This window comes from Sturnira hondurensis, unplaced genomic scaffold, assembly GCF_014824575.4.
Source record: "Sturnira hondurensis isolate 20B ecotype Veracruz unplaced genomic scaffold, ASM1482457v3 Scaffold0014432, whole genome shotgun sequence".
Lineage (NCBI taxonomy): Eukaryota > Metazoa > Chordata > Mammalia > Chiroptera > Phyllostomidae > Sturnira > Sturnira hondurensis.
In genome coordinates, this window is record NW_028087063.1 from 3,156,011 (window position 1) to 3,170,201 (window position 14,191).

Consider the following 14,191-nt stretch of genomic DNA (forward strand, 5'->3'; position numbering starts at 1 on the left):
TCTCCATTTAATAAGAACAAAAATGTTTCGCTCTCTCATCGACCTGGATAACAACATGTCTAGGAGTCCACTGATGTTGCCTTACAGAGAAGCGTATTACAAATGCTCTCTTGTTTTCCAAAGGGCTAAATTTTGGAAAAACTGGTCTTAAATGATAAGAGCTGTCAAAAACCAAACGCAAGAAAACTGCCTGTTCACTGCTCATCTCTTGACAGTTACCTGGACTATCCCTATTAGCCACGGAAAACGACCTGACGAAGGACCCCAGTGGCTGATGACGGTTGGTGATTTTGAAAACGCGATCCATGTAAAACTGTTTCCGAACATCCTCTCCATCAAATAAAACACAATGAGAAGATAAGGGTTGCCCAGCAAGTTCTCTAGTTTCCAAGGACAGGTAAACAAAGGGGTATGTATTTCCATACATAACGCCACAGATGTCCATTTCTGAACACTTGTTTTAGGACAAGAGAAATCTAGACGGTGATACAGAGTGTGATTCTTACCAATGAGATGGAAGTGTAAACTTAATCACTTTTGAGCTTTATTAGTCAAACCACAATTTGGTCACTTACTAAACTGACTACAACGTCCTGAAAAAAAGCAATGTTCCTAATTATGGGACAGCCTCAATGATTTTCATTCTGACATCCTCAGGAATTTAAACAGAAGAAAGCTGGAGCTTCCAACGTGAAAAATCATCACCGCCTTTGAGGGTCTTCAGAGCATGTGAAATTTGTCAAAAAAGAAAACTCTCTGGCTCATCCTATTAAAAATAGTGAAAAATCTACCCACAGCTCTCAACCATCCAACATATACTGAATATTTAATGTAGGCAAAACACTGCAGGAAGAGAAAGGAAGAAAAAAAAAGCTCTTGCTATGGAGGAATTTTCAACGGAGAAAAAGGAAAAAGTAAGACTAACCGAGAGAGCTAAGCAGAGACGCATGAAGTGCTGGGAAAGGTAAGTGAGGATGAGAGAGGCAGGTAGGCAAATGGGGACAGACTGCAAAGAGGAGCCCGTGGGGAAGGAAGGGCTAGAGAATGATGTTTCGAGGCAGAGGAAAAATCTGATTTGGCCAGAAAGGTTGATAAGATTGTTGCACAAATGGCAAATGGCATCACTCTGAGGACATGCACTAAATAAAACTGAACAAAAGAGTCAAGGGCAAAAATCGCATTAGTGAGTAAAAATCAGATTACAGGGGGAACACATATATGATGCCCAAAACATTATTAGCAATTTTCATTATGTGTGACAGAAAACTGGGAGCCATTACAAGTCTGTTTGAAAGAGAATGAACTGGTCCAATGATGCCCAGGCAAGAGGGTTGCTGCTGCTGCGGTCCCTTTTCCAGGGCAGCGGACAACTCGTAAGAGCAAGGGTTGATTTCATCTGGCCTTTGTCCTGCTACCTTGCTGCGTTTAGGGCAGTGAGTGCCTCAAAGGGTAGGCAGCATCCGAGAGATCACAAAGGACAGGGAAGTCCCAAAACGGAGCCCCCAGTAAAGGAGAGTTTACTACGTATTAAAAGGTACGATGTTAGCTCGTTAAAAAGTTTACTAGAAACATTTTCATAGCTGATGTTTTCTTCAAGAGAATAGGAATTTGGATCTTTTTCAAGTCCATCGGCTTTTTTCCTCCTTTCATCAAAATTTATTTTGAAAGTAACAGACGATATTACTAAAATACAAATATTTTCAGAAGAAAAAGGAGCAGCAGGAGCCATGAGATCTGTATAAAGGAATACAGCTCCCTCTACACCTGGTAATATTTTGGACAGCAACACAATCAGGGAAAAATTAGTTTTGTTGTTTTTCTCAAGAACTGTCTTCATAGCGCGTCCAGTTTTCTGAGAGGCATCAGCAGGTCATAAATTTTGGCTTGCCATGGACAAACCACTTGGTCCCAACATGAAAAACGACGATTAATTTGGCATAAAAGAGGCACAGGGGGACCTTCAGTGGACTAAGAAATAACTATTTGTAACACGATTACAAATACAAATGTCTTATTCTTACACAAACAGGAAGAATCGCTAGTATTTTTAGACAGGATTGGTGAGCAGTCAAGAGACTTGGCAAATCACCTAGAAATTTTGAAAGTTTTAAGTGATCAAATATCTGCGTCCAACGTAACCCCATCCGACAGAGACCTTTGTTTTTCAACGTTGTGCTAAGAGCGTGAATCAGCACTTGCTCTCCTGCGGGTCCCCCACCACTGTCTGCACGGAAGACGCACGCGCCCACCTCACACACGTGCACACAGAAACACACGCCCACAAAGGAGGAAAACGAGCGCTAAGAATCTAAAAGTACTCCAAGCAATCACAACTGCCAGAATGTTAATTTTCTTCTAACGGGATAGAAAATGTGGGGGGTTATGTTTTCTTTTTCAATCTTCAAGTCGGGGGAATATGAGGCAGGATCATAGGAGGAAGACAGTGAGTGTTTACCATGCAACAGAGACACAACAGCAGTAAAACTGCCCTGCCGAGGGCTGGCCCGTGGGCCTGACAGCGACACACAGTATGTTGCCATGCAGGAGACACATAGTTAAAACCTCAATCTCGGTTTTTCATGCCCCAGATCAGAAAAGAAGTGAAGAAACACCGTAGATTGTGCCTTCGAATCCGAGGAAGGGAATACATATGTTACAACCACCGCTATTTTTGCTGACAAGTGTGAACATAACTCTCTGAGAACAAGTCTGGCTCCTTTCTGCAATGATGCTACCATGTCTCTGGACCATGTTCAAAGAAGAGAAAAGGTGCTACAGCTTGCACAGCAGAAGCAAACACCAGGAGGACAAGACAGGGTTTAAAGGGTTTAAAGGGTTGTGTGAATAAAAGAAAAAGACATCCATCAATAAAACTACCCTAAATCTGGAAAGGATCTGTTACACTGTACGTTGAAGAATATGTGAACAGCAACCCCCAAGAATGAGGAGCATAATCTCCATCAATGGCACATTTCACGTCAGCAGCGCATAAAATGCTTCCAGCCCAATTCCTGTCTGCGCTTAATTGGTTATTATTTCCTTGATCCAGAAGAGACAGACACATTATTCAGCTAACACCGTAACTGCCAATGTGGCTATGAACCTGAGTTTGCTGAGGTCTGATGGAAGCCCCCGTTTTTCAGCAACATCTCTGGGTAACAACAAGGTTGATGCCAAGTAATTCTCAAGTTGAACCAATTTAAACTGGTGACCTAGAGTCAAAAGGTCCTGGGATCTGAAAGTCATCATTCTTGGAAGTTGCCCACTCTACTTTTGCCCCTAACTGAAGAGAAATAAAAATAAAAAATTGGATCTCAATTGGGCACACGACACATCATAATTCTTTTATTAACTAAATCACAAATGCTTTGAATGAAAACTTAACTGGAGTAACCATCCAAAAGTCAATGATTTACTTTTTATTAAAGATGAAAGTCATCTTCTCTTGCCGAGTGAGCGAATCAAGGCTGAGGTGCTTAAACACAAGTGCATTCTTTTCATGTCTCACTACTGTCCAAATCTGAGTCCATCGCTTCAATTCAGCTACTCTGAAAAAATGAAAAATGAGTATTTAATTACTATTCATGTCTCTGTTCTATGCATTAACAAGTTGATGTAACCTAGAGATTTGGAGTTGTTTGAGGTATACGATATCTAAAAATAAAGACAAGGCATTTAATCTTAGATGTGCAAAGGTCACAGATAGAAAGCAGGCAAACCGTTAGCCTTTTTGGTCACGGTAAGTAAAAGGGCAATGCCAAATGAAAATAAAGATCAACCAAGTCCAATCATTTCCATTTGCTGGATTAGCTGAGGAGAAGCCTAGAGGTGTTAATTTTTCAAAGCAGAAGATATTGCTTGTAGATTAATATTCCATCACATTCACTTTAGGTCTATAGCATTCGTTTAACGTAAGTGAAATAAACATGTGATTAGGTACAAGCGAAAGAGGAAATGCCGCCATGACCCGACCCCGAGGAGGGTACTTTGAATCTTGGCTACTGATGCGGCAACCACACTGTGAGCACTGAGCCGTCAGTTGTCAGCTGGAAGATCCCACCAGACAGACATTTAAAAATAACTGGCAAATCCTGAGCAGCGAAATATTAGTAAAATTAAAGACACTTCAGAGGTCACAATAGATTTGACACGTTATGAATGAACAAACACTGCTGTATCTCCTGATACAGGGGATCAAAAACAGGCACATCTTACGGGAACTTAACAAAGGAAGAGGGACTCGAGGTTCTTATACTGATTTTCTGACAACAGAGAAAAAGACTTCAGTTTCTTTACACCACTGCAGAAGAATGACTCCACAGTAGAAAAAGGAAAGAAGGAAATAAAACTTAAAAACAGAATAGCAGAATAAAAACATGAACAAACCATGCTACAGTTCTAGGCCCCAGCTCTTTTTTTTAAATGCCACTGAATGTATTCCTACGTTCTACGATTTTTGGCAGGGCCACGGTTAGCACAGTAGAACATGCATTTGTAATAAAGGCTGTGACACGAACCCACAGCAGTGGGGTCCTTCTGTGCCTCCCGGCCGAACTCAGCCTCCACATTGTTTGACACTTAACCCACCAACCCACAATCAGTGCCGTTTTACTCTTAGGCAAACATTAACTGGACTCAGGGGAGTCCAGCGCCTCAGGTTCAACGCTGCACTCTGCTCCAGAGGTGAGCAGGTAGGTCACAGACTTTAAAACAGTAAAATGGAAAATGAAATGTTTACAGGATCAAGGCATGACTGTAAACACCACAGGTATGAAGAAGTTTTTGATAAGATAAAAACAGAGCTAAAGTACTATAGCATGTTAAAGTAAAATTAAAAACGAACACTTCTAGTATTCAATATCTCTGACTTCTTTTAAGAACACATGTATGTCTTCGAAATACTTAATAAAAACTTGAAGTTCTTAGTGGAGAGTCCCCCCAAAGCAGCAAAAGCTGGAGTGATTAAACGTTTTTCTGTCTCTTTAAATCCTCTCCCAAAAGGTTAGACCCAACTTCCTTTGTGGAAAAGCAGAGATATTAAGCCTCTGTGAATTATATGAAACAAAATCACCAACACAAGCACAAAAGAAACTCTGTCAAGATGATAAAGATTTGTGTCAGGGTATCTGTGTCATATAAAACCCAGTGATTTTTACATGTAACTTTTAAATCTGGAGATTTTAAAGTCTGCAGTCACCAGACACTGCATGTAAAATATGGTTTTTAAAAAGTGGTCATTTCTCTTCGCTGTGAGCAGCGTGACTGACAGCCTGGTCAGTGGCGCCCTGCAGCTTTTCCATCACTGTTTTTGCGATTTCGACAGAGTGGATTTAAGTTTGGTAAATCAAGAAATGTCAACCTTTATGATTTGACAGTGTCCCTTTTATTTAAAAAGCCGTGTTTTCAAGAAGCCATTTTATGTCTTTTCAGTGTCCATATTTTAAGCAGTCTATAATTGAAGGTGCATTTTACACTTACCATCATTCATCATTCCCTTTGATTCTTTAAATGCTAAGAATTAGTAACAAGCCAAACAAGCAATTAGTAAGGTTCCACAATTAAATATCATTTGTAAATAAACAAATATGCAGTAAATAACCAAATATCATGCCAACTACTCCACAGCTGTAAGTCCACACTGACTGTAAGGCATCTGGTCACAATGCCTTCCTGTGGACCCTGCCCAGAGCCCCCACCGCGGACACACAGCCAGTGCAGCAGACAGATCTAGACTCAGGGAGAAAGAAAGGAGGGTGTTTTGGCCTCACTCCATGGTGATAGACTGCATCCTTCTACATGTATAAATCACAGATAAAAGCCATGGAGATTTTTCTGGACTGGGGCGCTACCCTTCATCACAGCCAATACAAAAAGGCACCAGCCCCTCGCTGAGCCTCACTTGACCAGTGCATACAGCTGCTCGTGAGGCACAGAACAGTGCGCTTTCCTCAGTGGGGAGGACGTTACAAAAGCAACACTGCTAATCCTTGATTAATCATCAGAAAAGAGGCCAAGGCAAGGAAAAAAACTAGATTCTTCCCAAACCAAAGACAGAATATTCTAACTGATTTGGGGACCAGTTCAAATTATGATCTGGTAACAGATGAAGGAAAAATATACAAGTTTGTAATAACCACATACCATTAAGGGGTTCCTCTACAGCTTTCTGGAAAATATTTAAAATATATTTATATAAAAATAGAATATATTTCATGTCCTTCATATGAAATTTACATAAGCTAATGTTAAAACTATAGTAACCAGTGAATCCTATAGTCCAAAAACAAGGCAATAAAGGCTAAATGCAATGCCTGCCAAGTCTCACTAATAGTTTAATAATAACTGTACTGTTCCCTGAACATTCATTTTCTACACAAAATTTCCCACTCCACCCAAGCCTGTCTCAATTCAAGAAATCTTAACTTCTCAAAAAATTATTAAAGTTCAAAATAAATAGCAACATAAGCAATAGAGTTAAACAAGAAACAAGAGCAAAACAATCATTTTTAAATTACGCAAATTAAACTCAGTGACAGGGAGAGAGGATGTGTTAGGATTTAAGGGTCTGCTGGCTGGGGATCATCTCTAATGGAGGCCTGTGAAAAACTGCTGAGTGTGACTGATGTAGCCCCCACCCCAATTTCTTCAGAACAAATACCAGTGGCAGACACACCCCTTCTCTCCCAGGCCTGCCAGGTTTGTCCCTTGAGGCTCATCAGATTGAGGAGCGTGGGTAATCCCTACTTCCTGCCACTCACACTCTGGGCATTCCCCATACAGCTATGTTAATCCTTTACAGGAAGATGCGTACTTTCCAGATTTTATTTGCATAAAGTAGCTCTTGCACCGGTCACCACAATGAATCTCTTATTTATAAAAGTTTTGTTTAACCCCTTCATTTATTCCTCTCAGTTTAATCTCCTAAATTTACTCTTTTTGTTGGAATTTTCTAAAGTAGCTTAATAATGTATCCAAGATACAGTCAAAACTACAGTACAGTTTAGAGGAAGAAAAATGCTTATAAAATAATGAGGTAAGGAGAGAAATAAAACATAATTCAGAATAGGCATTTTAAAGCAACGTTCACATTTACTTTATAAATTAGTATTTTAATAAAATCAACTCGATATATATTGCTTCCTCATTTGAAGCCCAAATACTGTTTTGTAGATGCACATGGAGCAAATCCGACAGGTGAGGAGGCCCCGTGCTGGAACCAGCTTTGCTCCGGCAGAGATGAGGACCCTTGTTCCTGCACATAAACGTTCCAGTTCCAGCTATGAGAAGTTAGCATCATCTTAAGGAATCATTTATTCGACCCCATTGCTACTAAATGACCAAAATTTAAAAGTAGAATTAGATCTATTTGTGCAAAGGTCATGAAATGACTTCAATGTGCTCTCAGTTGGATGTTACACTAAACAGCAAAAAGGCTCAGCATCTCAACCATCTTTCCTCAGTCTACATCATCACGTGATCAGACCCAATTCATTTAAGAAATTTTAACTTACCCTAGGAGGTTGTACAGTCCTCTGATCAGAAGCTGGTAAAATTAAAAAATAAGAAAATAAATGCAATAAATGAAGGCGATTAAAACAATGCAATGCCCCGTTTAATTTTAAAATAAAATGTTCAGGCTGAAACTAGAGGTGCCAGAAAGTCCACTGAAAGAGTTCCAGTTTTGACAGTCTATTAAAAAACACAGAACATTCCTGATTATATGAACTGATAGAATAAAATGATGCAAATAATCCACCTCCATCAGATAATAAGCATACACATTCACTCGTTTGCACATTCCAAAACTTCCCCCACTCTGTGATGGGAAAAGGCTGCCATCCACTCACACCACTGTCGACTCTATATCCCTCCCTACTAAGTGGACAGAATGTGACAATGATCAGTCTCTGCCTCTACTCCACCTCCAACCCTTAGCTCACTACTCTTGTTCCTTACAGCCTAGTCTTCTTTTTTCTTTCTTTCATCTTTCAATTTTCCAGAGCTCTAGATAGCTACAATGAAAGAAAATATTCAGATTCCTCTGAGTTTAAAGAATTTCTCTAGACAGGTAGCTTTAGCTGCAATCGGGCCCTTCTCTGTGTTCCTTCTTATCTTCCCCTTAGCTTAGCTTCCCTTCAGCTTAGCCATTCAGAAGCACTGCTTCTGAATAGATTGACTGGTTGGTGAAGATGAAGGAATATCCAGGGTATGAAGAAAGTGACGAAAGGAAAAAGAATTGCTCTAGTTGTGTTGAGAAGAGAACACTTTCTTACAAAAACGAAGTGACGAGGACCCAGAGCAGCTAACGCTGGTCCTAAGTACAGAATCAGAGTCCTACAGGCATGAGAGTAGCAACCAGCAGCAACTGGGAAGGACCCTAGAAGGGTGATGCTACTGGTTGGTGAATTCCACTGCTCTCTGAATTGGGTGAGAGCACTGAATCTGCGTATTAGCAGACTGAGGCAGAACAGCTCCAGTTTTCTACGTCACTTATTTACTACCCCTCCATAGCCGCTTTATGAAGCTCCCAAAGCTGATGGGAAATGAAGGTGCGGGGGAGCCGACCCAAGGGCAGCCACTCTACAGGTGAACCAGAAGCTGACAAGCCTCTGAAAGGAGGGAAAATGGCAACAGACTGGCCTGGAAAGTTTCTTTATCCTGAGGAAATCTGAAGGGGGAGAGAGAGAATGATGACTAGAGAGTCGCTGATGGCAAAGGAAGGTGATAAGGAAAGTAAGCAAGGAGAAGCTCAAAGTTTAGAGCTCTAGGTAAGAAAAACTAGCAGTGAGAAGACAATAAATTGAACGCAAGGTAAGGACATAAAAAGAGGGTGGGCTAGTGGGCTAGTAGGTGAAGAACCAGAGAGAGGACCTAAGTAACCGTAAACATAGGAAGGATTAACCAACTCTGGCCCCTCAGAGGGCACATGATGACTCAGACCTTTAAGACTGTACTTCCAATTCCCAAACTACTTACTGTTCCACTCTCTGTGAGGGCCAGTTATGTATGAGGCGGGGACCCAGAAAAACCTGGGATTATCTTCTGGAAGGCGGGCTCCTTGACATACAGGCTTCCCCCTCTAGGTGAGTGTTCTAGGAACCCACTGGTATCGTGTACCAGCTGGCATTGCTACGAAAGCCTGTGTTTGGCGTGAGTGAAAATTTTTTGAAGACTCTTTCTACATGTTTGCCCATTTCATGAAGGTGATTTGCCAGTGCTCCTGCCCACACTGCAGAGTGTTCAGCAGTTTTTGACCAAAAAGGGCAAGACCCTCATGCTCCACCCTGCCTATTTACCTGATCTTGCCTTGAGGAACTCCTTTTTTGTTTGTTTGTTTTTCCAATGTAAAAAGCTCTCAGAGGGAAAAGTTCTGCCGATGCAGAAGAAGTGAAACAAAAAACAGCAGAAGCACTAAAAGGCATCAAAATTGATGAGTCCAAAAACTGTTCTGAGCAGTGGAAAAAAACATCTCAATACATGTATTGCACCCAATGGAGAGTACTTTGAAAGTGACTGAACTTTAAAGACGTCAGAATAAATATGAATTTGTACTATCAATTCCAGGTGTTTTGGGTCCCCTCTCATATCTGCTCTCATAAGATTCCCATCTCTGTTACTCTCATGTGTGGCTTTAAAGGAAAGCTCCTTTACTGGGAGCACATGGAGAGTGGTTTGGTCTTCGCAACCAAAGAAGAAGAAAGCTTCTTTTTAAAGCACTAGGGAGTAAAAGGGGGTTGGGAATGAGAGTGAATTCGCATTTAGCAAACTTCCAAGTAAACCAGCAGAATTACAGAATTGTATCAGGCACCATCATGACTGTTACATGTATAAATAACTCACTTCAGCCAAGCCATGCCCTCTATCTACATCCTATCCAGGAAACAAAGAACGGAACAGCTTGTAAACCACTAATTGGTAACATGAAGAATCAGAGGCAAGGTTTCAGAACTAAATTTTTGAGCTCAGAAACTTATTCATCAGAATTAGTACTAAGAACTAACTGCCAAGTAGCCCCTTTTCTATCCTAATGACTTGTAAAGAATACTTTGTGCGTTCCCCTTCTCAGGCACAGGAATATCATATTTAGCCAGCTGATTCTTAAAAAAAGAGATCTATAAAGAACAGTGATTCAAAGGGACACAGATCCGCTGAGATCCCTTTAATATGATATAACCAACCGGTGCAGAAGTTAATTTCACTGGACTTAATCCTCTCCAATAAGCATATGACCTATGTAATAAAACAACGACTGTGATTTATCTGCTGCCACTGGGGGCCTAAGGCACTGGCAGCCACAGCTACGTGTTTTTAAAACCTCGAAGCCTTAAGCATTTCACATGAGCTCACTTGCAATGTTTCGTGATTTGCTCTTCTCTCTCTGAAATGCCTGACACATGCCATGAATATATTAATATTCTTAGATTTTGAACTTTCAGAAATACGTTTTGCTATCGATAACCAAATGCACCTCTTCTCAACAATGGGCAGGAAAATATCCCTAATTTACATATATATTCCATGTCATTCTAATGTATTTGGGACGTGGTAAATAGGCTTTCTGGCCGCCTATAGGCTGATTTGTATCAAAACATGATTATATGTACTTATAGTGGTAATGGCTTTAAAATTTAACAAGTATATAAACACCCTACATAAATAGCAAGCCTAACTCTACAGCATTTAGTTAGTTCCTTTTAACTTTCTGTATGCTCTCCCATTGTTATTGTCCCCAGACCCTAATTTCCTTTCATAAAATTTAAGTGTTTCCATTAAAAAGATATCTAACATAATTAAAAGACCAGAAAAAATGAAAATTAAAATCTTACTCTTTAAAGTAACAAGTAAGGCCACAAATTTAAACTTGGAAATAATGAAAATGATAAAAGTTAAACCTCTCATTGGGACATTAATTTAATCTTAAAAAATAGCTTGGATTTTTTAAAAAACTATCTGAGGATTTTACTGCATTGAAGTCGAGACACATTCATTAGGCTTTTCCAAAGCAGAGCATCTGCGAAGAGTAAAAATTATTTTGGAAACATTTATAATTTTACTTCCTGATTTGAATGCTCAAATTTGCAGCCTTAATGTTACATATAATCAGATTTACAGATTACGTAAGAAAAACGCATCCATTCTCCCAGTCTCGTACAGTATCTAGAGAATAACTTTCCTGTACCTTTTCTCTTCTCGCCCTTCAACTGAGGGAAGGTGTGCCTCTGAGCTCTGGTATCAGACAAGTTGATTTGAAAAGTTAATTTAGATTATCCTCATCATGTCAATAAAATTGGACTAAATTCTTAACTTATAATAGGTATATTTATATGTTAAACTACGATAAAAAATAACCCAGGGAAATTTTCGTCATTTCACTTTCACTTTGATTTTAATGTGAGAACAGTACGTTTGTAGCGATACTGGTTCCACAGGCTTCTGAGGGGTGCCAGCAACGGAGAAGGGGCAGAGCAAAGTCAAGGGGGTGGCAGCTAGACAATGCCTATCTCCACTTGAGTCAGCATCGCCAGACCCACTGGCAACTGTACTGAACATCATTCTTTGTTACACGTGGAAGGCATGGCGGAGCATGGCAATGAAAGGGAGAGCAAGCCAGAGAGTAAGGGAGGAAAAGAACGAGGGTCTGACCATCAGGCAGGGACACCGAAGACTGCAGCTCACGTACTGTTCTCAAGCACTCATAGGGAGGGACATAATCAGCAGTGTCATCTTCAAGAACCAGACCAATGGTGACTGGATGAAGTGACCAAACAGAATATATATCAACACTCACAATGTGATGCCCACAATAGCTACTAGACGAATGTCACTCTGCTTTAGAAGTCTTAAATGTGCTTTAGGACTTAGGAGGCAGGAACTCAGAAAATTGCACTGATGAAAAAACTATGACTTTATGAACACATAAACTAAAATACGTACATTTAAGTATTGTATTTTAATTGTGTATCTAATAAGCATTAATTAAAGGAAGACAAAGAATATGTAACAGAACTGAATTCAATGATCAGCCAGCAAAAGCTGAAGTTCAAAAATAAAGACAGAATTTCTTCCAAAGTACTGTGCAAGACATATGGAACATTATTTGACTACGTGCATTTGTTAAATGCAACAATTCTTTGAATTTAACAATTCAAGGTTTGCATGAATTTTTAGAAACACATACAGTAAAGTTCACTTAAAGCAAAGTAGAAAGAATGATTTTTTTACTCCATTAGTTTGTAACTTCTGACTATTTTACTAGGGGTTTAAGCATTTGCTTTACTTCATAAACTTAAAAAAGTTTTTTTAAGGGATACTAATATAAACCAGATTGTAGGAAACATCTTTTGGTACTAATAAAAGCAGTTATCTCTATATATGTATTAAAAATAACATACAGAAAGCTGTCAACTGCTAATTGGCAGATTAATTACAAAGTTTAGAAACAATAAGCTAATTCCACACTTCACAACAATTGATTTTAAAAGCAAAAAATGCCTAAATTTTAAAATTCATACTCTAAAGTCAAGTATCAGCGGACACTGCTCTTTAATTAGCAAAAGTGGGAGATTTTGAATTTCAATTCCCATCCACTTATGGGTGTCAAGGTGTAGAAACAATCTTCAAGAAGAGATCTCTGTGAAAGAACGCTATCATGAAAAAAAAATGGGCCAATTAAAACCCTTTTCTATTTGTTAGAATGAATCCTCAACCAGCTCTCCCATAGTATAAATAGGTTTATACATTCTAAAACATAAAGCCATTTTCTTTTAAAATAACCTATAATCTAAACTTTTTATTTATTTATAGGATTTCTACCCTCCTTCATGAGTTACCAATATATTTCTTTGATCCTAACTTAAGAACCAACCAAAAAGCATTTTGCTAGTGACACAGGGTGGGGCAGAAGTAGGTTTACAGTAGTTCATGTGGAAAACAATAGAATAGTTAGTAAACCATAATACAAGAATAAACTGTGTATTTCACGTACTCGCGACTGTAAACCTACTTTTGCCTCACCCTGTATATCTGAAATCTTAGCACAGACTAACAAAAACAAAATGAACTTACCATTAAATTTCATATAAACTAGTCCAAGTAACTCTGCTAAAGCTACAACACCCAAACCTGAAATCAGAAGAGGGCCGTGCACTGGGGAACACGCTGTAAAACAAATAAAATCTTACATTAGAAATTCACATGAAATAACTGAACTTCTTAAAAAAACAATAAAAGTAATACATCAAGTTTTAAAGAAAATAATTATTTTTCTCACTATCGAGAAACAAAGTTTACCTACATATATGTTCACATTCATTCTTCACTCAGTGAAATGACTCCAATTCAATCTTTTTATTTTTAAGTGACTCATTTAATTTTTTATTAACATAAAAAACTCCTTGTTTGCATAATGTATACCTTCTGTCAGGAATAATGGAAGACTGTCTGTAAAGCCTACGTCTCCAACCATTTGAAGCCTGGTTATTTTAAAAGCTCTCCCATGATTCTAAGCAGTTTGGAGCCAAGAACAACGAGCCCATAAGCCACATGTAGTGAAATGTGGAAAGCACTGATCTTGGTGGGGGCAAAATGAGAGTTTAAAATAAAAAGCTCACAACACGCAGTGTTGACAAGAAGACAGCGCAACAGAAATGTCCATTCATTGCTGGTAGGAACACACAGTGGCAGGCCACTGTGGAGGACAGTTCACTAATTTGTTGCCAAACTAAATATACTCTGAACGTACAGTCTCTAGCCATCGCACTCCGTAGTATCTGTCTCAATGAAGTGGAAAAATTATATCTAAACAAAACATGCACTTCTGTATTATGTGTCTAGATCTGTGATTTTAAAACAAATCAATCTTTCCAAAGTACTGAAAGCAACCAGATGTCCCTCAAGAGGTGAATGGATAAACAAACTATGGTCCACTCACACAACGGAATATTACTCGGTGCTAAAAGGAGTTAAGTTATCAAGCCACAAAAGACATAGGAACCTTAATGCATACTAGTAAGGGAAAGAAGTTAATCTGAGAAGCCTAGATATTACATGACTCCAAGTATAATATATTTTGGAAAATGCAGAACTATGGAGGCAGTAGAAAGATCGATGGTTGCCAGGGTTTTCAGGATAGAGAGGATGAACACGCAGAGCACAGAGGATTGTTAGGGCAGTTAAACTTTTCTGTATGATA

General features: G+C 39.2%; 1 protein-coding gene across 1 annotated transcript in view; it reads right to left on the reverse strand.

Moving 5' to 3' along the window:
- Positions 1-272: 272 nt before the first annotated feature.
- Positions 273-14,191, reverse strand: part of CD47 (CD47 molecule) — a 55,952-nt gene continuing 42,033 nt past the window's right edge. The window contains exons 7-11 of the mRNA XM_037063358.1: positions 13,066-13,158; positions 7,512-7,543; positions 6,142-6,166; positions 5,479-5,511; positions 273-3,548 (exon numbers count right to left, since the gene is read on the reverse strand). Coding sequence (XP_036919253.1) covers positions 3,544-3,548; positions 5,479-5,511; positions 6,142-6,166; positions 7,512-7,543; positions 13,066-13,158 — 188 coding nt within the window. The 3' untranslated portion in view covers positions 273-3,543. The remainder of the gene's footprint in view (positions 3,549-5,478; positions 5,512-6,141; positions 6,167-7,511; positions 7,544-13,065; positions 13,159-14,191) is intronic.